Raw genomic sequence first — 24,545 nt, forward strand, 5'->3', positions numbered from 1 at the left:
ACGTAATTAAGAATAGATAATCAGATATTTGAATGCAATGCAATGTTTGTGTAGAATTCTACAGAAAAGTAAAAGAAAACTGCGTAATCAGGGAGAGCCAGGTAGAGATGGAGTACCAGGACGTCCAGGACCTCCAGGTCCTGCGGCTCCACAATCTCTTTTCAACAATAATAAATATCAAGATGTAAGTTTTTTTCTCTTCATAATATTTGAAAAAAACACTGTTTTCTTTAATCCTTAACAACTAGCGAAATTTTTAAAAAATAAACAACTATTCGAAGCTCTTTATAGTGCCTATAAAAAATGAAGTCAAACAATACAAATGACCAAAAATAGGCCCGGCCGATACACAGACTAATCACTAATGGCAGGCTATCATTCATTTAAATTGGCCAATGGTAGTCCAGTACGACGTTATTTTTTATAGGTACTATAAAAACTTCCAATTACTCTTCTTTTATAATAGTTGTAAGATTGTAAACTTATTTTGAGCTCTGCATTATATGGTGTATTACATCCTCGTTATATGATATTGTCTAAAGCAAAAAAAACTATTTTCAATTATCATAAATGCTAAACTAAAATACAACTGCATTTTGGAAGAATTCCTCTAATCGATCAGTGTACCATTAAACACCTCCTCTGTCCTATCTTCATCCTATTTATATTTGTTTCTTTCACCTGTGGGGAGCCCCAACAAGCCCAGAAAGGTTCTCCAAAACCCAACATAACATAACCTTAAAAAGCATTAAAATCATATTTCTTTAAAGTGAATCTTTTCTATATGTAGGATTGATCCGTTTGTAGGAATGTTCGTAACAAAAAGCGACGATTGGTAATTTATGCATGTTAAATCGACAGATTGTGAGGATTTCTATAACAATTTTTTAATGATGGTTTCAATGCCAAGAGGGCACTTAGCAAAGCAATTTTGCATTAAGTCTTAATCATCCTTATATATTAATCATATTAATATATTAATCATCCTTTATATGGCAAGTCTTACAAAAATATTTGTTTCCGACCTCTAAATGTTATTCAGTTTAATCAATAATTGTTAATTTTCGTTTGAACACGTCCCCTGTTTTTATCTGCACTATTGAGGATGTTTTCATCCATGATCTTTTTTAATATCATAAAAAATATGGTGAGTTTAGGTGACATCGCTGGCTAATAGTGGGATACTGCTCCGCAATTTTGGATAATGGTTATTCTGATATAACTTTGCATTGTCAACAAATTTTCCCCTTCTCTGCGGTCAATTTGTTTATCTAAGAAGCACAGCAGTAGAGACAATTATTCAGAGAACAAATATTATAAATATGTAGGGGGTTTCCCTCAAACTACCTAGCGAGTATAGAACCCCAACCTCTAATTTTTAATAAATTGAAAAAAATGGGGATGGGGATCGATACCTTCAAATCATACTTTTTTATTTACTAGCGGCTTCGCCCCTAGCCTCTAGGGGCTTTGCCCCAAGAGGAGATAAAAAAATAAAGGTGAAATTCGTAAAAGGACCAGGGAAATCTTCAGCAAAAAAAAGGACCAAGGATATCTCCTACAAAAAAAAAGGACCAAGGATATCTCCTACAAAAAAAATGGGGGGGGGGATTTTTTTGTTTTGTGGGGGGGTTGGAGGTGTCCCACCCCCTAAGAAAATAGCCTAAAACCACCACAGGACCAGTAGGTATATACACTGAAGAGTAGTATCCAATCGGTTCAGTGGTTACCGAGATCTTAAGCTTTAGACGGACGGACGGACAGACAGACGGACAGACATCATTCTACTTTGTATTATAGATAGATTTTTTGATTTATCGCATTTTTTATCGTTTAAAGACATGGTGTAATGATAAAAACACATAATGTTAAGAATTAACAATTTTGATTTTGGCAGAAGAGAGGGAAAACCGTAATAATATTTTCCAATTTAATACATTTAAACATAATCAATCTCTAGTAATTTCTTTCTGATACTGATGGGGGTGTAGGGGGGTGTCAACTCAACACCCCCTTAGACACTCTTTTATTTCACCATCTAAAGGTTTAAAATCCCTTTGATGAATCACTGTGCATGAAATTTCATGCATGTAACAGTGTTCTAATAAGCCTTTTTCAAGAATTGTTTTTGGGACTGAAGAAATATCTTTGTAATTTTAGATATAATTAGTGAAAATGGGGAATTTTAAATGTTATGTCTTGATGTTAATGCTGTGTTAATTGTTTCTGGCATAATTGATCATTAATTCCACACATACACACACACATACATACACACATACACACTCATACACAAATACAAAGTTTTGCTTAAGATCTATGGAAAAAAGTTGAAAATTGTATCAGTTTTCTTATTCAAAATAACAGTAAAAACACATATTTAAAGCAGTCAAATCTACTTTGCTCCATAATTATGTAGTGGTTGGTTATAACATTTTACTCATTCTTAATTTGGATGAGATTTAATTGTATAATTTTTCTAAATATAGGGATTGGGGGACGGGTTAGGATTGGATGAACTCCGCCTCGAAAATTTCAAAAATTTTCATAGGGAATGAGGTAAAACAAACCCTCTTTTACCCTATCCTCAAACATCCAGTGGGAGGCTGTATCCCCCCCCCCCCCCGTAAAACTGTTTTCATTTTACTCTAAACTATTTTGAATCCTAGTAAAAGTGTGTATATGTTGCAGATGTCCTGGCCAAGAAGAAATGTTTTCCAAGTAAGATAATTGATAGTTCTAATTCCCCCCATGCATACAGGGATATCACAATGGATAATAAATTTCATCAATTAGTTTACCCCCATTCTCACTGTATATATTTTATTATGGGGACAGAAAAAGAACAATAGACTATTCACCTATTTTGACATATCTATGTATAAAAGCAGAAAATCCAGATTTATCTGGAAAACTCAAAAAAGTTAGAAGTTGCATCTTTTTTCTTTCTATATCTAATTTTTAAAATCCAATAAATGGAGCATAAATAAAGGTTATTGCTAGGGATGTCTAAGCTTTTTATTTTGAGGTGGTAAAACGAGGGAGCTCAAATGATTGGGGGTGGAAGATGTAATTAATTTTTAAAACTTTTGAGTGGAGTAAAATGAGAGGTTTAAAGTTTGAGGGGGCTTAGACGTTGTTGCCATAATTTTTCTCCAACACCAAAAATGTCATAACCATTGTGCTATCCCTGTATCCGTAACTACTCTACACAAACAATGTTGAATGTGAATGTAAATAATTGGGTACTTAGTGACGGAGAATTTATAATTGTCTTTTAGCTTAGCATGCTTCTTTTATTTCTAGATTCTCATAGAAATCTTATTTGATTTTTGTTTCACTAAAATCTTAATTTAAACCACCGAAATCAAATCACCCCAGTACCTGGAATTTGAAAAAATAACATATTCTAGAACTACCTCTAAAGGGCCCAATCCATAACGGGAACTATAGATCGAGTTCTCTTTTAACCTTTACTTAACTAGATAAAATAAGCATCGAAATAAGTTTATTATCTGGTCAATATAGGAAATGGGGGAGATTGCCCTCTTCTAAAATTTGCATGATAGGACCTTAATACCACTTTAAACTTTAAGTTACTTTTTATTAAAATGCATGTTAAGTAAATATAACCTAACCATCTAGGTATACCTTTTTTCCTTTTTTTTGCGTATTTTCTGTAAAGTTTTGTGCAACAGTTTAGTCAAATGTTATTGTTAAGTCAAGCTGTTCTTAATTATGACCAAATACATTATATACTAAACGATTACACGAAACATTACGGAAAATAAGCAAAAAAAAATGACATTTTTATGGTTTTTTTTTTATTTTTCTTTGTCATATTAAAAAGCTCAACCCTGCAAAATATCCAACATGTAGACAGACGGAAAGACACTATCACTTCTTAATTTCTATATTAGATCTTTTCTGATTGACTTAATTTGTATGATTAAGGTCAATAATATTATTATATCATCAATGACAAAAACAATTTTAACTTTTTCTATATCAAAGAAAATAAGATATATGGATGTATAAATTTATTTATTCAACGCTCATTAGTCTTAAACTTTTCTTTCTTTTATTTAATTTTCCTAAACAAAATTTTCTTCAAAGTTGCAAAGATTTTGTTTGTTTTTACAACAAGTGCCAAAACTTTTACTAGCGCACAGCCCTCATTATTGCATAACTAACTAAAAATTATAAACTTTTCAGTTATTATGAACAGAAGAAATAAAAATTTGTCAACTCTCTAAATTTAACTTATTCTAGTATATATTTTGTAAACAAATATTTTAGCTTTTGTAAAAGTCTACAGGATTTAAACTTATTTGGTTCAATATTTTCATATTGTCCTGCTATACAACACTGTATAAAGTACCCCCCCCCCCCCGCCCCACCCCCCTTACATATATTTTGATAAAGGTTTAAGTTTCGACTGAAACCAAAACCTTATATTGATGTTATATTACATGCAGTAGAAGCTTTCTTTGTTCGTCCTTCAATATAATTCTTATTATTGTTCTGATAAGTTTTCTATACGTAGAAGCTTTTAGCCCCTGGAATGGTTTTATGCCCCTAGAATCTAGGGAGAAACTGCTTGTGATATTATAAAATGAAATGAAATTTTATTACACTAGATAAAGCTTATTTTTTTGTCAGAGTATTATTTTTCTTTATTCCCTTTTCAAAAAATTTCTTATGTGTGTTTTAATTAGTCGGTTTGCTAATAAAAGCATATGAGGATGCATTTTACTTTTATTGGATTTGATCGTCTTTCTAATATTTACGGATGATGGGGGCTAATTCAGAGCCTGTTTTTATTTACTAAAATGTTCTTTGAGAGTGGTTATTCGAGGTTGTAATTTTTCTAAAAAATTGCGTATATTCTAGTTATACCGTATGGCTGCCATCTAATCTAAACACTAGCCGACCGCCAGAGAGGGCCAGTAAGTTTCTACTTTAATTCAAAAAGGAAAATACCCCCAAAAAATTTCAATTGATTCTCGACAAAAAAAACGTAGCACAAAATTGAACCGAACAGAATAATTTGTTGAAATTCCGGCAAAGAATATTGAATTTTTATTTCTCTTTTATCTCTTAGGAAATCCGATTATTGTGTGTGGGGACATATACATACAATATAGTATATATTCTGTATATTTTTATACAAAAAAACATGCATATATAAAGGAACAAGTATAACAACATTCAAAATATAAATGTAAGAAAAACAGCCAAGCAGGAAAATCTGAGCATAAGATCAGGCAGACGAACATAATAGGTATTCAGAATAATAAAAAAAACTTGAATAGCAAAAAAGAAAAAAAACAGGTTTCGTCTATAGAAATACGATGTCCTCTAGAGCATTTCAGACAGACCTACGGACCAAGTTTGTTACAGAGTAGGTGCTCAGTGGTTAACAAACCTATCACTACAAAAAAATCAGGTGTCTATATTGAATAGCAGCCGCGAAAATCGATCCTTTAATTGAACGACCCTTGCTTCTTCATTTTAGCTGAGTTTTCTTTAGAAATTAAAATCTATGTTGCCATGCATATTTCTATGTAAGTATGTATTTTTGACGTCTTTTGGTATAACGGGATTTAAATAAAAAAAACCTCACAACCACCTTAAATTCATTTAGATTACTGAGTTCCAAATCCTAAAGACTTTTCTAGGACTTGGGGTTTCCTAAGCCTCACATTTCATTTTATACATGATCTAAGTTATCCCTAACTCTTTTAGGGTAGTCTAGGAACTTTTATAGGACTTAACCTAATGTCCTTTATATATGACAATTTCGTTTACTGTTGATTGTGAGTTTCTGTGTGTCAGATGAGTGTTCATATGCAATGATAGGTTAAATAATCAAATTTTAAGCCTCATTTTAAATAAAATTAGAATAAAAACATAATAGTTGAATAGTTTTGTTAAATTCTTAACCAGGCTATCACGAAGTTAAAACTTATTTAGAAAAGTTTCATTTGTGTATTTAAACCTAAATAAACTCAAAACTTACATTCTGTTCGAAAACTCTCTAGGTTAAGTTTAAAATGTAAAAGAGTACAATTAAGTAATATTAAATATTTATGTAGCTCTATGTGTGTCCAATAAGTTCTCGTAAAAGGTGGAAAATTAGTGTAATTACATTAGTAAAGTAGTTTTATGAGATGATTAGAAAACAAGATTGAAAGAATTTAAACTACAACCACTTGATCAAAATTATTAATCATTAAATCAATACTTTAAATGCATGTGTCTGTTTTTTAATTTAGTTTTTAAGTTTATTTTCAGTTTTATTTTATTTATTATTAATTGTTTAGGCATATAATCATATTTAAAAGAGTTGTGACAATTTTGTATTGCAGGATAAATCTGACACCTTCTCATCTCCACCTGGCATAGACCTTATGATGGGCCAGCCAGGACCCAAGGGTGCAGACGGACCTCCAGGTCCAGAAGGCCCCAGGGGCGATCAGGGGCACAAAGGCGAGCGAGGATATCAAGGTTTGAAGGGAGATAAAGGTACTTCTGGTCATGTTGGGCGACCGGGAGTGCCAGGTAAACGTGGAATGACAGGTGCTGCCGGACAAGATGGTATTCCAGGTCTCCCAGGTCAGGACGGCAGACAGGGACCTAAAGGTGAAAAAGGGGAAATAGGTTGGCAGGGTCCTCCAGGTCCACCCGGACCTCCAGGACTTATATTGTCACCTAACAGTAGGTCAGGCTCACCAGCAGCCCCAACGGGCCAAGGTGAGAAAGGTGACCCGGGTGTGGACGGTCCCAGAGGTTTTAAAGGAGAAAAGGGTGAAAGGGGCCTAGATGGTCCTAATGGAATTGCAGGTTCTATTGGACCAAGAGGTTCCGATGGCCGGCCAGGTCCACCTGGCATGTCTGGCCCGAAAGGTGACCGCGGGGAGCCAGGGCCACCTGGGGAAACTCCAGTCATAGAGGTAGATGGAAATCGGCGACGGATTCACCAAATTTTACGCGGGAAGAAGGGAGAGCCTGGACCTCCAGGACCACCGGGAGGTGCTTCCGGGACAGGTTCCATTGATTTTAAACAGATTGAGGTTAGTCTATATTTATTATACTTGTATATAATTATTATATTTTTTTTACATAGATCTTAGTTCAATTGATAAAACTTCAACAATGACCTCGTTTTAAGCTAGAAGATGAAACAAATAACAAGGGGTGAAACTTAACAAACATATTAATTTCCAGTGTACCTTTTTTCATTACTGGGGACAATTAAGGTAGGGGGTGGGGAGACCCCTCTCCCCCACTTTCATTTGCAATTATAGTTTAAAAAAGGAAAAGGAAAATTAAATTTTGAGGGTTATTTTCTTAGAGGCGACAGATAGACATCCAGTTACTGTTATACAAGGATTTTTAAAAATTTCCTCTGTATATGCAATTTTATCACAATAAACCTTCATTCGCATTACTAACTGACAGACTGACAAACAAGATAAACAATTTTGGAGTATCTTCGTCCAATAAAGATGCTGAAAAAAATAATAATAATCATGGAGAAATGTTATTATTGTTTTTCATATTTTGAGATCACAACAAAAGTATTTCTTTACATTGTTTTTCTCATATTTTTCCTATTTTTTAAAAGGTAAAACGTTTTCTTACTTTTATATTTATATGTGAATTATATGTACAAAAATTTACTTTATTTATTACCTAAAAGTGGCTGCGCCCCTAGTATCTATAGGCTTCGTACTCCAAGGGGAAGGATAGGCAGAAAAAAAGCCTTGACTCTAAAAATAAAATAGCCTGTACCATCCCAGGACGTATGTAAAACTTCTCAAAATTGGAGAACTCAATGGGTTCAGTATTTATCTGAAGCTACAGACAGAAAAACTTACTACTTTATATAAAAGGATACTATAAAAAAAAGTAACAGAGTGTCTTGCTGTATGTTCTAAAAAAATCATATACTACTAGACCACAATTCAAAAGAATAGTTTTTCACGTGGGAAGTTTTAAGACTAAACAGAATTTTTAACAGAATTAGCTGTGAACAATCGCCCTAAGAATTATCCTTCTGAAGTTATAAGAATATAAAACATTATATTAATATGATTCCTTGACTAGTGTACTACAGAAAGAAGATCTGCAAATCCGATAACATTATCTATTTTCCCACAAGCAAATAATTAGCATCGTCATTAGACTGGCCGAGAAAGTTTATTTATATTTTACTAGAAATGTACTTTTTACATAAGCAGACCATACAACACATAAAACTCAATATTCATCTATTTTATAATCCATAAAAAAGTATAAAATAAGAGTAGAACTTAATTCATACATACAAAACATAAGTAAAATTTTATCCATATGCTAGATAAATATGTGACTTGCTAGGCTGCTGTCCATGACACTCTAGCGTCAGGTCCAACAACCAAGGATAACTAAAGGGATCCAAATCTACTTTTCTAACATCCAACAGACAACCAGCACTTTAATTGCACGACACTTGTCTGGGAGTCCCAACTGTGCATTGTAATGAGTAGCCCCTGCTCAAACTATTAATGTCGCGCACCTTACCTAGCAGTAGTAGAAACTATTTTTAACATGTTGAGCCGAGATTCGAAACTATCACCACGACAAGAGGTTTCGCTACGTGTTGAGCCACGGTCGCGGTTTAACAGTACAAAAACTAAAAGGATATTATAATCAAATAAAGTTCTTTTTCATGTACTCTTATAAAGTTACCTAACCAATAAATGAGTTCCGCATTAGCAAGCTAAATTGACGACAATATTCATAACAATCATAATATTCACGTATATTCTACATCCATTAGTATGATAAACAAAGAATTATATCAAAGTGCATAAATAAGAACTTAAAATGAAAATGCCGCAGCCCAAATACTCATGGATAAATGACTTCTGCGATAAATTTATGTACATCGCCATTCCCCAATGATGATATAGAAAATTATCCCTTTTGTAGATTAGAATCAGCGGTTTAAACGTTTGGACATTCAACTTAGTGAACCAACAAATCAAAATTAAATAAATTCCAAAGTTATAAGCCAACAAAAAAGAACGTTATCATTAAACTAGTGTAAATTGTTTTTACCTTAAGAACTCTAATTAAAAACAAAACAAAAATTTACGAGTTACAAATAATTTATTAAAAAACAATAATAAAAATTACATTATGATGCATTATATAGGTATTTATAATATTTATTTACAACAACAAAGTATAATTATAATAAATGTATAGCTCATATCCATTTTATCTTGAAATGAAAATATAAACATAATAATCTAGTATGCTGATAACTTGAACTTTGGTATAAAACAAATTGAACGGGCTAAATTCATCATCGGAATGATCATGATCATAATCACTGCAAATGATAAACTGTGTATTAACTCCATGAGCTCTGATGGCAGGAGAGATACAGCAGACGATGTTGTTGGCAGCGGCAGTAATCTTTCTTGAAATAAAAAAATAAAAACTTGTTTTTCCGTTTGGAAATTGCCAGTTATTAACAGTCTTATTAATCTCCGAGGCAAAATCATCATAATGATCATGGTCATTAACACCGCAAATGATAGACTGTGTACATTGACTACATTAGCTTCGATGGCAGGAGAGGTACAGCAGACGCCTGGCATGTTTGTCACGTTGTTGGCAGCGCCAGTAATCCTTCTCTGGCGGAATATTCTGATACAGAAAAGAAAAATTGGCAGACATAGTAGAAAATAAATCGGTTCAATCATTGTGACCCTTTCTTGTAAACTAAACTTATAGTTTTTAATCCCTTGGTTTTATACCAAGCTAAGGGTTGGTAAACATCTCGCGCCCGGTCATAGGATGTTAACATTTCCCCCCCACCCTTCTATTCCTTTCGTGAGAGCGACACTTTACTTGTATAAGACGACCGGTATGTCTTGCTTAAATCTCTGCCCACTTCAAAGTAAAACTTATAATTTTTAACTTAAACGTATGTAAATGTTTGATCTTTAAATAAACTTCTGAAACGATTAGATAGTTTAATTATTTTATAGAAACTTTGTATTGGTTACTGGCAAACAATTTATAATCTTATTTGCCTTAACAAACTGGAAGCTATATAATGACTTTCAAGGGATTATGTTTTTGACTAAGTAGTATTTATTAAAAGTGGTTGAATATTTTACCTTTGCTATTATAAAACATGACTTGACTGATATCTACGCTGATATTTTGACTACATTAAAAAAAATTAAATACTATTTTATTCTCGGAGCAAAGACTAAAACCTAATATCTAAATGAAAATATATGTATATACATAAAAGCATAAATCCTCCCCTTTTGAATCTTCAAAAAAATATATCAGCTTTCAGCTTAGTGGTTAGCGAAATCCAAACCTACAAACAAAAAACCTTACTACTTTTTTTTATAAAAGGAGAGATATAATATTTTTTAACCGACAAAAATTAAAAATCTGTGCTATATGATAATTAGATGTAAATTACTTAATTGCAATGAAAGGTATATTGTTTTCTCGTATTCATTCGAATCCGGTGGATAGGAACCGGTTCTTATCCATACAAAAAAAACTATGTCTAGCATCGTAATATATCCAGCTTTCTACGATTATAAAAATGTACAATCATAAGATTAAAACCAGTTTTTTTAGCCCGTGCCTTCGGCACCTCGGGCCTAAAAAAGCTGAGGTGGGTTCTTAAAAAACCTTACCCCACTGAACTTTGGAACACTCGTTTGGAACACTCAATTTCTCCCTTGTTTTCCCATTTTTTTGGAACATCAAATGGGGGAAATGCAAATGTTATTCTTAAAAAAAAATTTAATTGAAAAAAATAGTGTACCAAAATAATGTTCCAAAAGACCGAGTGGGGTAGTCACAATTAAATTTAGAATATTTTTGTTTTTTAATTCAGAGATTTTTCAAATTTTCAAATATTTAAATTAATTTATTAAAATGAATTTGATTATTTAAATAAATAACCAACAAAGACAAAAAAGCATTAAAATTCAAATAAAATTTGCACCCCTGTTACTATTTTTACCGAGAAATTATCATATTATTCTACGTGTATCAAAAACGTATAAAGACTAATTAATCCTTTTTATCATTACAATCTTATCTACTGTATCCTTATTCTATTGTCTATTAGAATCTTTCTCCCCACTTTATAATTCTTTAAAAAATCTTCCAAATTTCAAAATAATGTTCCAATGAGGTTATTTTATCCCCACTCAAAAAATCATTTTGGAACATTATAATAAGTGGGGTAAAAGTTTTTTAAGAATCAATATTACCAAATTTTGTATTTTCCCCACTGGTTATAATGTTCCAAACTGATTTTAGTGGGGTAAAATTTTTTTAAGAACCCACCTCTGGTTTTAATCTTATAATTGTACATTCTATATCCGCGGAAAGCCGTTTATAATACGATGCGAGAAATAACTATTAACCACTAAACTAACGGCAGCATCAGCTGTGGCTAAATGTATGATTGCTGCACTACTAAATATAATATGATATAAAGATTTGTTACAAGCCTACCATAGTTACATATATTATACTTTGATTAATTATTACAATATATGAGCAAGAAAACTATATCTGCTTAGCCACTAGTACAAACATGAAACATATTGCAAACAAGGATGACAATATCTATATTCAGCGAAGCAAATGAAAGAAAATAGGATGCATAACAAACAGGCAGACGGACATAGTTAGTCATTTTGACAGAAAATCTCAAAAGTTTAGAGAATTATCGATAGAATAATATAGTTTATAGAGAAGACGTGCATTGATATACAAAATTTTAACTAAATACCTAAGTAAGCCTTCCATTTTACAATAATTTTCAACATTCTATCTAATAGCAGCCAAAAATTTCACGTTCCCCATATATTATCTAACGGTTAGAGGGACAGACAGACAGACATTTCGAATTGCAGAGTAACTTCGTTACTAAAAAGATAAGTTAGAGCCATTCCCTTGCTTTACAACTTGAACACTACAATGCAAACCTTATTACAATTAGTGAGGGTTCGTCTATTACGAATCTATCTCTTATCGGTAATTTAGGAATTTTAAAATTACCCTAACAATTTCAAACTTGGCCTGATGATTCTTAATCTTTTATTAATTTAGATAATTTTAAACAGAAAGTCAGTTTGTTCATTTTAACATGATGTTTAGCTCAATCGAAAGAAATGGAATTTTCATAAAATTTCAATGCTAAGCATATATCTTTTTGATTCACTAATGGACTATCTTGATCTTGTTATTAATTAAGAGAAAGTAAAAAATATTTCAATGTCAGACTGAATAAATATTTATAATATGAATGTAATTATTATTATTACATGGGTATTTATATTATTTTCTCTGAAAAATATAATACTAATATTCAAAGAGAGGAAAAAGTATTGTAAATTTTTTTTGGGGAAGTTGAACAAAGAAGACAATGAACAAAAAATCTATGAAAAACTAATGTTAAAAGAGTGGACACTGCTGGCCTAGTCAAACAAATATTTATGATAAAAGCACCCAAAGTTTTTAAGCCAACCAATTTGAAAACGTGTTACAGTTCCTACTTCTTAAAAAAAATGCCTTTCTTAAAAAGATTTCCACAATAAACTCCAGGGTGGGAGGGGGACATTAGACTGTAAATAATACTGGTCCCCAAAGGTTCATAAACACGATCCCTCACACGTTGGTTTAAAAATTTTCGTTTTTAAAAGCGAAGCTTTTCTATAAATAGGGTTGGTCCGTCCGTCCGTACGTCCGTGCGTCACAGATAGCTTTTTTCGTTAATTTAGACATGTAAGAATTGTCCTATCGATTTCAAATTTTGCATGGTGATTCCTTTAGTAGTTATGTACGATTTAGAAAGCGTAGCAACTCTATAATCATTACCAAAATGTTCGTACGTCCATTTTAAACATGTTGATTTTTTTACTTTTTTAAATAGCTTTTTTCGTTAATTAAGGCATGTTAGAATTGTCCTATCGATTTCAAATTTTGCATGGTGATTCCTGTAATAGTTAGGTACGAGTTAGAAAGCGTTGCAACTCTATAATCATTACCAGAATGTCCGTACGTCCATTTTAAACATGTTGATTTTTTTTTACATTTTTAACAACAAATTTGTATGTGACCTAATTATCCGATTGGTCTGTTTTTTGGTATACTGATTCCTGGGACAACAAAGTACAATATTATAAGCGAAGCAACTCTACAATCAAGTCCTAAAAATGTAAGTATGTCCATAATCATTATCCTGTATCAAGCAGTTTTTCAACAAATTTACTTACAATTTTGCTTTGATCTTTATACATTCGCATTCTGATTATTCAGTTCTGACATTATACAAGTGTTAATGTCCGTTTGTCCTACCGTTTCAGAGCTTCGCTTTTATGGATGTTGTCATCCTCGTTCTATTAAATCTTAACTGGTTAGTTCAAATCTTCCCTATAACGTTAATCTGCATTGTACATTTATCTATCATCAATTGCCCTATTTTTTGAAGATTCGCTGGCTATATTACAAATTACTTTAATAGTATTAAGATCTCTCCGTGGGATAAATGTAATATTTTGATCATGTCATAGACAAATCTCCTATTTATGCATGTTGTATTTATTCTATATTGATTATTCATAATATAGAAAGGGATCGACAGCTGATTTTTGTTCTATTTCAATTCTTTGACTTGATTGACTTTTGAGAATGTTGATCACACATTCTTATTTCACACCCCTTGATGATAAAATAATACCCCTCTTGAATTTGAATTACATCCTTTTCGATTTTGGTTTAAGAGTGATCATACCCCCTGGCAAAACCAATAGCACGCCACTAGAGCCAATGAATTCTACCTCAAATATAAATATCAAAGTTCATAAATATTTTTTGCAGTAAAATATTTTGCGGCTTAAGATCCCTAAAAGTGATATTTATATTTCAGAAGGTGATAAAGCAGCAGATCTCAGCAATTCTACCCAATCTTTACCTAGGTTCAATATTTTGGATATAATATTCTATAGGAAGCTTCTCTACAGGCTTATTAGTCTGTCCGTAATTTAGTTATTTCTAAGAACACAATTATACTTGCATACTACAAACCCAATACCCAATATACACATATAACTAGGTTTTAGTTTCAATTGTATACATTGGACTGTAAATAATAACGTAACTAAAGTTTTATAAATACTCTTATAATAATAACTAGAGTTGGCTCGATATAATTATCTCCCTATTGGCTAGTTTTCTATATGCATATCTATTTCTCAATAAATCTATTTTCCTCACCCGGCATTACTATCTAATAGAAAGTAAATATTTAATAATCTAAATGATTTTAAAAAGATTTTTTAAATTATATTTTTTTTCTTTACATTACCATCACCAAAGGGTTAATGATGATGATTACAATTTTAGTTTAATATTTGAACACACAAAGTGTCGCCACAATCGAATTCTTTTAAAATAGAGTTTTCTTAAATCTATTATATTATAAATCTAAATTTTCTTTTTTATGATTAGAAATTAAATACATTGATATAAGGTAAATAGCAACATGAAATTAAAAAAAGGAATTTATTTTTAATAAAGTAAAATAATGGGTCTTATCGTTCTGGGCAATGAGAGTTTATTATGGATTATTGGAGCACTATGAGTTTTAAACAAATATTCCTTGGAAAACTTGAGCTCGTTTATAGACATTTATTTCCTATATAGATCTGACATGGATCTTGAAGCAATTAAGCAGGCTGTTTTGTACATGTTAAAAATTGGAAGATTTCATTAAATAAAAGTTATCGCAAATATACTTAGTAAATAATAATGTATTTCTCCCATTCGATGGGTGAACAACTTATGTAATATATTCCCTGGGCGTATAAAAAGCTTCACTGTAAGAAAGAGCAATATCGGATCAGAATGGATTCGATGGCTGCACAACTTTTATAAAATAATCCCTAAGCGTATAAGAAGCTTCACTGTAAAGAAGAGCAATATCGGATCATTGGTTACACAAATACACAGACAAACACACAGAGAAGCAAATTGACAAACCAAGAGACAAACAAACAGACAACCATAGAGAGAGACAGGCAGACAGACAAACAAAGAGACAGCCATACAGAAAAACAGACAAACATACAGACAGCCATACAGAAAAACAGACAAACATACAGACAGCCAAACAGACTGATAGTGATAACTTGTTACTTTTATGTACGGATATGCAGTCTATGCAGTAGTATTGAAGGCTAAGCAATATCAAGGATGTATATGTTATGTCTGTTGGATTGTCCCTTAAGATCTCGATAGCATGAACACTAGAGCGATCAAGTTCTCCTTTTATATACCAGGGTTAATTTAATAAAATCTATTTTTGGGAACATGGACTAGCTATTGGCGCAGCCGCTAATAGAAATATATTTAAAAAATAAATAAACTGTTGCTATTGAAATATATTTGAAAACCTTGGAAAAAGTTTGTAGAATCTTATTACTAAGTTTGTTTGGTGTATGAATAAGAAAGTGAAATGCACCTAGCTAGGGCATAGAGTGGTTATGTCGGATGGAGGGGGGGGGGGGTGGATATAACTATGGATGTTTTAGATTGTATTATAACCCTTAAAATCCCATTTGTATGATTCCGAGAATTCTTTACTAATTTTTAAAAAAGTGGTGGTGTTTATTCTATGCAGCGTTGCAGAGCCGTTTGATTTTGGTGCTCCGGCTCCAGCTCCGGCTGTGGCTCTGGCTCCGACCCAAAATCAAGAAAAACTCGACATATTTTTTTCCCACGTCTATTTTTGACTTTTTAAGGTTTTAAAAGTTCAATTTTTGATAAAAATGGACGTGAAAAACTTAAATGGGGCATTTGCACATGACAAAACAAAGTTACAAAATTATAAATTATAAAATATCTCTTTATTTATCTAGTCAGGAGCCGGAGCCGTTTTTTAACGAAAATTACGGCTCCAGTTCTGGCTCATGCTCCAGCAAATTATGGCAGCTCCGGCTCCGCAACATTGATTCTATGTCTTACTTAAAAGGAAAAACTTTAATATGTTTAGATGCCATGATAAACCTATTGTACTTTCCCTGTATGTATTCCTTCCCCTGGGTTGAGGCCCCGTGGACAAAACTGAATTATCCTAACTCTTTATCCTTGCCTCTATCTGGGTTGAGGCCTCAGGGACAAAACTAAATTATCCCAACTCTTTATCCTTACCTCTGTCTGGGTTGAGACCCCGGGTACAAAACTAAATTTTCTTATCTCTTTATCCATTTCTCTGTCTGGGTTGAGACCCCGGGTATAAAACTAAATTATCCTAACTCTTTATCCTTGCCTCTGTCTGGGTTGAGGCCCCGGGTACAAAACTAAATTATCCTAACTCTTTATCCTTGCCTCTGTCTGGGTTGAGACCCCGGGGACAAAACTAAATTATCCTATCTCCCTATCCCTGCCACTCTATAATGAATGCAATATTGTATTTACTATCCACTTTACAATTAATATAGTTTATCCCAAAATCTAAAATAGACGTTTTTACAAAACTGTTTATGCGCTGTTAACGCCTAATTTTGAAAAACTGTCTAGATGCTCTATGGCTTGCAAATGAAGGCTAGAGAAGTCTAATTAGACTTTAAAATGTTTTTTAAAGAATAACAAAAAAATGACAAAATTTTTTTTGTAAAACATTTTTTTATCATAAATAGGCTTACAAAATTCTTTAATAAAAAATTTGTTTATTTTAAATGCTGGAATAAAGGTATCTGTATACAAGAATCATATTTTTTTCTTAAAATACTTTAGAAGTTAGGGGTTTCTAAGTCTTGCTTAGACCTCTTTATATCAATTGATAGTTTAATTGGCTTAGTTTTCTTTATGTAATAGAATTACAGTTTTTCTTAATATTCTTATTAAAGAATAAAATAAAAGAACCAAATTTTAACTTATTAACTTTTATAAATCCTACTTTTTTCTTCAGTATATTTGCAACACTATATTGACACACTATATTAAACTGTATTAAAGTTGGCGCGCTATCCTACCAAAGTTGATTTATAGACTTATTACAAACAGCAGTGTCACAGTAGATATTACCCCAACTATGCCTGTATTAGCACTGTATAACTTATAAGAATGGTTAATTTTAGAAACCAGCTAGATTAGAATAATACAATTGTGTAAATGGAAGTAAAGTCCAATAGTTAGTTATTAGATTGACAGGGATTGGTTAATGAAAGATAAAGAAATTTCCTTCACAGTTCATTACTTTCAATAGTTTATTTTGGCTATGAATACTGAATAGCTCTTTTCTCCAAAAAGCAACGAATAATAAAATTTAATTTTGGTATTTTGAGATTGAAAATTGAATTTCATTTCCTTCCCAATGACTATTACTACTTCTCTGATTAGTGAGATAGATTGATCATAATTTCAATGGATTATTTTTGGTTTTAACACTAATTTAAAACATTTTCACTTTTTTTTACATTTCTAAAATAAGAAGAAACAATAGTTTTTAAATTCTAAAAATCCACTATTTTTGTGTAAAGTTCTAGTTCTCATTTTAAAAATGATTTTTTACATTTTTAATAGTTAAAATGTTTGTATTTTTTTATAAATATTTTTATTCTATACAAATTTTCCATACTTTTTTTCCCCCAAATGTATGCTGTCAGTTTGTGTTAACTAGCAAACAAATAATTGTATCCAAAATATGATAATAAAAGATGGAGGTGGAAGGATGGAGGGTAAATTGAGCTGGCTGGATGACCGTCAACAGCTGGCCATCAAGACTAGCCAGGGATGGAGAGAAGTTCAGGTACATCGGAATAGAAATTTGTCGGTGCTTTCATTTCATTTCAATTTCGTCGAGCACTATAAACCCCATTATTTTATATTTATTTCAAAATTAATGTGGTGGTTTTGGTGGTTTCTATGCTCAACAAGGCACTTTAAAGAAAATCGACTAGTTTTCTCTATAGAATTGTAAAAGAGCATGCTACAATTATCAAAAAAATACAATAAATCTTATAACTCAATACAACTTTTATATGGTTTAAGAAGTGCAAAGTTTAGGCAAAGGTCCGTCTAACATTGACAAATTAAAAAAAGTAAGAATTTGATTCAACATAGATAATATTTATTTGTACCATACAAGACTTTATATTATTGATCAGGATCTTATAAGTTAGATTTTATATTAAGCTTGGACGAATAATTGACCCACCAGAGCTATCACTGAGCACATCTCTGACCAGCGAGCACAGCCACCAGAGCGCGCAGAACTGGCTGCCAGAAGACCAGTTCTCCGCCAGCCAGGAGGAGGACGAGATGGAGGACAACAACGAGGTCACAGAAGACATTTTGGACCTGTCCGACCATGCAAAGAGAAAGATGCACGGCTACCGCCAGCATGGAGTCACACCAGCTAACAAGAATAAGTGGTTTCACGGTGTGACGGCGGATACAGACAACGGTTTTGATGGCGACGGCTTGGATCTGCCGCCGGATATGAGTATGGGACAGAATCCTCAGATAGGGTATCCGTATTCTCCAATAGTGCATGGGCCTAAATGGTTTCCTTCAAAGGTAAATTTCATCTTTTATAGTATTACCTGTCCCTCAACTCGTATTAACACGTGGCACATCCGCCCGTTGTCAGAAAGAGAAGATTTGAATTTCGGATCAAACCACATCCTAAATAAAAACGTTAAACGTTGTACCTTTCCTGCTATGTCAGGTGCGTTACACTAATAGTTAGAGTGAGGGGAATGCCCTGATCCAATAAGGCTTAATGCACTCCCATACACAGTTAGGCTTTCCAGACAAATGTCGTGCAAAAAAAGGGTTGGTTGTCTATTATGGTATGGATGTTAGTTCCGTCAGCTCCTTCAAGGTTGCCCTGTCAAACACATCGACATTTTGTTTAGTTACAATTTCAATTGTTTATATCGACTACATGGCATTCTTAAATGCTGGTTGTGGCTGACATACTCTTACGACATTTTTCCACTAAAAAAAATTTACTTCGTGGATTTTTTAATAAAAAGGGCCATGGCTACTTTATTGATATTTCCAACAAACATTCCATTCTAACCAATCCATAATTCTAAAAGTATTTTTGGAAGACTGGGAATAAGACAAGAAAGGGCAATAATTTCTCCGAAAACATGATCCGAATATTCTTAGTGAAAATTGAATAAAATTACAGTTAAAAATGCAATCTTGTCAGAATAGAAAACTAGTAAAATCTTTTTGAGAGCTTAGAGTAACTATTTAAAGAGTCGGATTGTTAAAAGAATAAAAAATAGTTTGAGCTCTTTCACTTTCATTCATTTTTAGTTAATATTCATTTTATATATATGCAAACGTTTCAGTGGCTGTTTTAGTTTTTATGATTTTTAAAACTAAATCGAATTCTAAAACAATGATTATGGCTTTCTTGTTTAATTAATTTTTCATTTTCATATCCGCTGACAACATTCTATAATACCAGACGATAATATTCTTACTCTTATTTATTTGTTAAAGAATACAGACAAATTCCTTATATGTATAGTACATACACTTTAGTATGGAGCAGTTCTTATCTAAGATCCTTTTTATGCGCCAACGAACAATTTTATTTTATACAATACTCAAAAGATAAACTGAATAAACAGATTTTGATTCTACAATAAGTCAAAACAAACTTTATTCATTGGTTGGAATCAAAATCTTTATTTTATTTTGAATATTAGAAAAAAATAAGGGAGTTAAAAAGTCTATGGTAATAGACTTTTTCTGTCTCTGTCTGTTTGTGTGTGTCTGTCTGTCTGTAACAAAGGATCTCGCTAACCGCTGAATCTATATGGTTCTCCTTTACAATGTAGCTTCTCATAGGCCCAGGGGAGGTTTATAACTGTTTTTGGGGATTGTACCATAACCCCCTTTGGAGAAATCGCCTTTAGAAAAATATAACGCCCCCAAAATTTATTAAAACTAAAATTAAAGTGCCTCTAGAGGCTTTAAGGGGGCGTAGCCGCTAGTACATGAATATGATAACACTTTTTTTCAGTTAAAAATAATAACATTAACAAATAAAATATGCTTTGTACATATGGAAATAATTACCCTTGATTTTAGTTAAGAATGATAGCACTGAATGAGCCACAGTCAGGATTGATGGGAGGAATAAATAAAATGAACTATGAATGCCATAGACAGGTAAATATGATAATTATCTTTGTCTGTCCGTACGTCAGTCCGCAACGCTATGCAGGAAATGAGATTATCTCGGCTGCTTCTCAATATAGACTCCTTCTTTTTTAAAAGAAAGATATCCTTATCAAAGAGCATCCAGTATACAACTCACTTGGTCCGTCGGTCTGACGACCCTGCTACAAAAAATAATAAATATTTTGTTTATATAGGTTTCGTGATTTTCTACTATGCATCGTGTCATTCTCCATTATAAATCGCTTTGTCTGTTTTCCAGCCATTCTTTTCTGTGCTTTGCTACCTTTGGATGTTGCCATCATTTTTATTAAACACTTTTGGCTGGTTAAATTGGGGGATAAAAGATTTGTAGATTAGTTTACCGTCATTCTTACCGTCTTTTTTTGTGTTTGTTCTTCTTGTCTTATTCATTTTTCTATTTTTGCCCTTCTAGTTTTTAGTCAGGTAAAAGCAAATTAAGTACTATATAGTAAATGTGCATTAAACATAAACAAAACACTCAACAAAGAAAAACTTCCATTTATTAGATTTTAAATTTGAATATTAGCGACTACACTACTAGCAATAAAGGTGAAGGAGGCATAAAAATGGCCTAATTCCATCGAAACACTTAATCTATAAATAGAATAAAACCATACAGGGACCTATGAAGAATAAGTGCTTATGGAGATCTTAACAAAAATATTACTAATTTATAATATTGAAAATTGGAATATTTAAAACTTTTATTATTCCAAGGCCTCTCGAGCAGGACTAAGAGGATCCTTCCGAGCTTTCCTGGCCAGTGAACTTGGTACCCTGGAATCAATCATCAGGTTTGGGGATAGAAACCTGCCATTGGTCAACCTCAAGGGAGATATACTGTATGAAAACTGGCAAGAAATGTTTCAAAATCAAAGGTACCTCTCTTCAAAGTAAAAAACAATCCCTAGTGTATTTTAATTTTTCAATCCCTCAAAACTAAGATAAATACAGTTAATAATAAATTCAGAAGTTAGCAAAAAAATTAAAATTAATTCATTAATTACGAAACATTGTTTAGTTTCTTTATATCCTTTTCCAGAATGACTTCGAAACCGATTAATATCCGCTGGATTAGAACTGGTTCTCGTCCATAATGAAAAATCATGTATAGCATCGTATTATAGACAATTTTCCATGAATACCAAAATAATCTGTCTATAATACGATGCGAAAAATGACTTTTACATATTTTGTATTTGTATTTGTTAAGATTACCCGGATTTACTGGTAATTCAATCTACAGTTTCTCTGGACTAGATGTGGCCAATAGTTCTAACTGGTCAGTATTATCATTATATCAACAAGGATGATTATATCGATATAGTAACGAAACTTTTGTATTTTTAAAGATAATTTGCACTGTGGTAACTTTTAAATTTATATTATAAATAAGGATCAAAACGAAGTAAAATAGAAAAGAAGATTTACAGAGCTGCTACGCGCCAAAAATATGATATTGCAATCTATGTTGCATCTGAAAATACATTCATAAAAAAACTCGAATTAGATTAGAAATGTGCCATAGTTATTTTTTCTTTAATAAGAATGATATTTTTGTACATAAGAAAAGAAAAAATAGTTGGTAGAAGTGAAGATACTCAACAAAGGCTGTCTGTTCTTCTGTAATGCCAATAACACTGAGTTAAACGTTTATTATTCGCTACACTTGAACGTAGTCAACCTTGTCTTAAAATGTCAAGGAGTTTATATGTTTTATTTGTAAAAATTGAATTTATATGAAAATTTATGACATAATCGTAAAAGTTTTTTTTTACAAGCAATAAAATGTATTAATAGTAGAATCATTGTAAACTAAGTAAGCCTCCAGGCTGTAACCCTTAAAAACAGGGGGGGGGGGGTATTGAGCTTTATTAGAACTTGGGGATGTATGTTTTTTATCAATAGAAGCTAAAACCGCAGTCGAATCATTATAAAAGTATATATATATAGGCCAACTAAAAGCTTATGGCATGGTCACGGCCTAAGCTTTGATACCAGCGGGAGTGCCCCGACAGCCACTGCCCCACCTGGAACCTGCAGGGGCTGGCACTCAGACTCTGCGCTGGAGGTTGGATTTGCCACAAACCTGCTGGATAAATCTGCCTCTTTTCTGGCTGCTCAAAGGTGATTTATACACAAATTTCTACAAAATATTTACGTAAAAACATGCAAATAAGTAAATAAGTCGATGATATGTCAGTTAAGCAAATAAATTGAAATGTAATCAAAATACCAAGGCTCGGCCGCCGCACATCATTTGCGACTAAGCCTCAAATCTAAACACGTCTGGATGCTTTAAGATTTTTTCAGAAAGGTTGGACTGCCATTTTCAGTTCAGGTTGAGACTTCTAGCTGATTTTTAAATTTAAAAAAGGTTAATTTTCCTGAGGCTTACAGGCGGCTGACGCGCGGCTGCCGAACCTTGCAATTTAACATCCTGGTCAGTAGTACTTAATTATTTTATAGAGTGCATTGCAATGATGAGCTGGCAGTTCTATGTGTTGAATGGAGTCCACCCACTACATAACTTTTATTTTAAACCAAATAAAATAAAATACAATTAAAATATCAAGAAATATCGTGAATAATTTTGATTCATATCAAAAAAGGTAAAAAAAACATATCAAATAATATAAATATTTCTGTAAAATATTATGGTGAAGTTTTGTGATTAAAAGTGAAAAAATAAAGCAATAAAAAGTGAAGAAAAAAAGACTCCTTTAAAATAGGTTATGGTAGGCTTTCATATTGTTAGGTATAAAAATTAATTTGTGTTTTTACTTTTAGGCAATTGCTATATTAAGTTAAATATAATTATGGTGAATTTTTTAGAAAATTTTTCATATCATTCTTTACCTTTTTTCTGATAAAAAATTATACAGACTTTTATGTCCTCCAAAAATATGATTCGATTGCTTTGGTCATTTTTAATACTAAAATATGAGAAAAAAAGGGCCATTATGTTCATAGATAGCGCTGCAACATAAAGCTAAAAAAGTAATTGAGTTTAATAAGTAACAATTAACTGTAATACAACTTTTATGAATTTATATTTTTTTTATGCGTAGGCACTATTTAGATAAAGAATCTACAAATAACCTTTACAATTACAAACTTATTTTTCGAAGTACATACTAAGTACAGGCAAAAACTAGATGTAGAGAAGCAGCGCTGTTAAAAAAACATATATCAAAGAAACTGCAACTATAACAATTTAGTTTACCATATCATTAATTATGAAACCAAGTCTTCCAAACAATTTTATAATATATAATAGTCGTAGTATTGTATTAGAATTATCTATTTTCTTTTGAGATTAATATTTTTAAAATGGAGGCTTTTCTATAATTAGGGGGCAGAGGCTGTACGTCACAGTTAGTCCTTTTCGTTAATTTAGGTATGTTATAATTGTTCTATCAATTTCAAACTGTAACACTTACATACGATTAACATACGTTTGTTCTACCGTTTGATTTCAGAGCTTCGCTTTTATGGATGTTGTTATCTTTGTTTTTTTTTCATATTCATCATTAGGTATCCTGTGTCTTGTCCATTTTTTTGGTAAATAGTTTATGAAGAATGTTTATGATTGATAAACTCATTAGTTCAATAAATAAATTTTGTCCAGGCATTATTTTATATATTAAGAATATTTTTTCGAATTTCATTTATCAGTAGTAAATTGTTGTTTTTGTAATACACGGTTATTTTGGATGTCAAATCAAAGTTTTTACTGGATAGATTGTTTCTTTCAAAAGCGAATTTCATTACATATTTCTAGTGTGATCTAGGCCAACAAATGAAAACTAACCCCCCTCACCCCCCAAAAAACCCACAAAAAAATAGCTGCTGTGTAAATTTAATTTAAAAGAAATTAAGAATATTGATTTCTCGTATCAAATTGTTAAAGACTAATTTTGATAATCTAATAAATGTTATTGTTTTGTTATAAATATATCTAATGTGTAAGTTTTAAAATGATTATTTCATTAATGTAATATGTCATTGAAATAAAATTTTGTAAATTATAATTTGTTTCTATAATACTATACTAGCAGCTATGCCCCTAGAGGCCACAAGCGGTCGTAATTTTTTTCCGATCTTTTTTAAGATAACCAATAAATGTTTTTTCGCCCTCTAAATGGGGTTTGTTGCATTTTTTTCGATTTCTCTTGGGAGGGTTGTGGTACCCTCCCCCCATAGAGCTAAAAACCTTCCCAGGATCTAAGAGAAGCTAGACTATAAGGGTGAATCATATCGGTTCA

The 24,545-nt window shown here is 32.0% G+C and overlaps 1 protein-coding gene across 1 annotated transcript; it reads left to right on the top strand.

Moving 5' to 3' along the window:
* Positions 1–95: 95 nt before the first annotated feature.
* LOC145317220 (uncharacterized) lies at positions 96–24,308 on the top strand. Its single transcript, XM_080158199.1, has 11 exons — positions 96–184; positions 2,692–2,721; positions 6,372–7,076; positions 13,976–14,024; positions 17,766–17,857; positions 18,244–18,627; positions 20,164–20,244; positions 20,995–21,155; positions 21,491–21,559; positions 22,231–22,404; positions 22,747–24,308. The coding sequence occupies exons 2-11, from the start codon at positions 2,692–2,694 to the stop codon at positions 22,805–22,807; spliced, it is 1,806 nt and encodes a 601-aa protein (XP_080014325.1). The 5' UTR covers positions 96–184; the 3' UTR covers positions 22,808–24,308.
* Positions 24,309–24,545: the final 237 nt, after the last annotated feature.

This window comes from Acartia tonsa, chromosome 4 (genome assembly GCF_053477335.1).
Source record: "Acartia tonsa isolate MP-2025a chromosome 4, ASM5347733v1, whole genome shotgun sequence".
In the NCBI taxonomy this organism is placed as follows: Eukaryota; Metazoa; Arthropoda; class Copepoda; order Calanoida; family Acartiidae; genus Acartia; species Acartia tonsa.

What these genes read in the sequence shown, in the direction of transcription:
- LOC145317220 (XM_080158199.1), top strand. Translation starts at nt 2,692, where the DNA reads ATGTCCTGGCCAAGAAGAAATGTTTTCCAA. An exon ending in CAAGAAGAAATGTTTTCCAA is followed by an intron (nt 2,722 to 6,371) that starts GTAAGATAATTG and finishes TTTGTATTGCAG; the next exon opens with GATAAATCTGACACCTTCTC. An exon ending in TTGATTTTAAACAGATTGAG is followed by an intron (nt 7,077 to 13,975) that starts GTTAGTCTATAT and finishes TTTATATTTCAG; the next exon opens with AAGGTGATAAAGCAGCAGAT.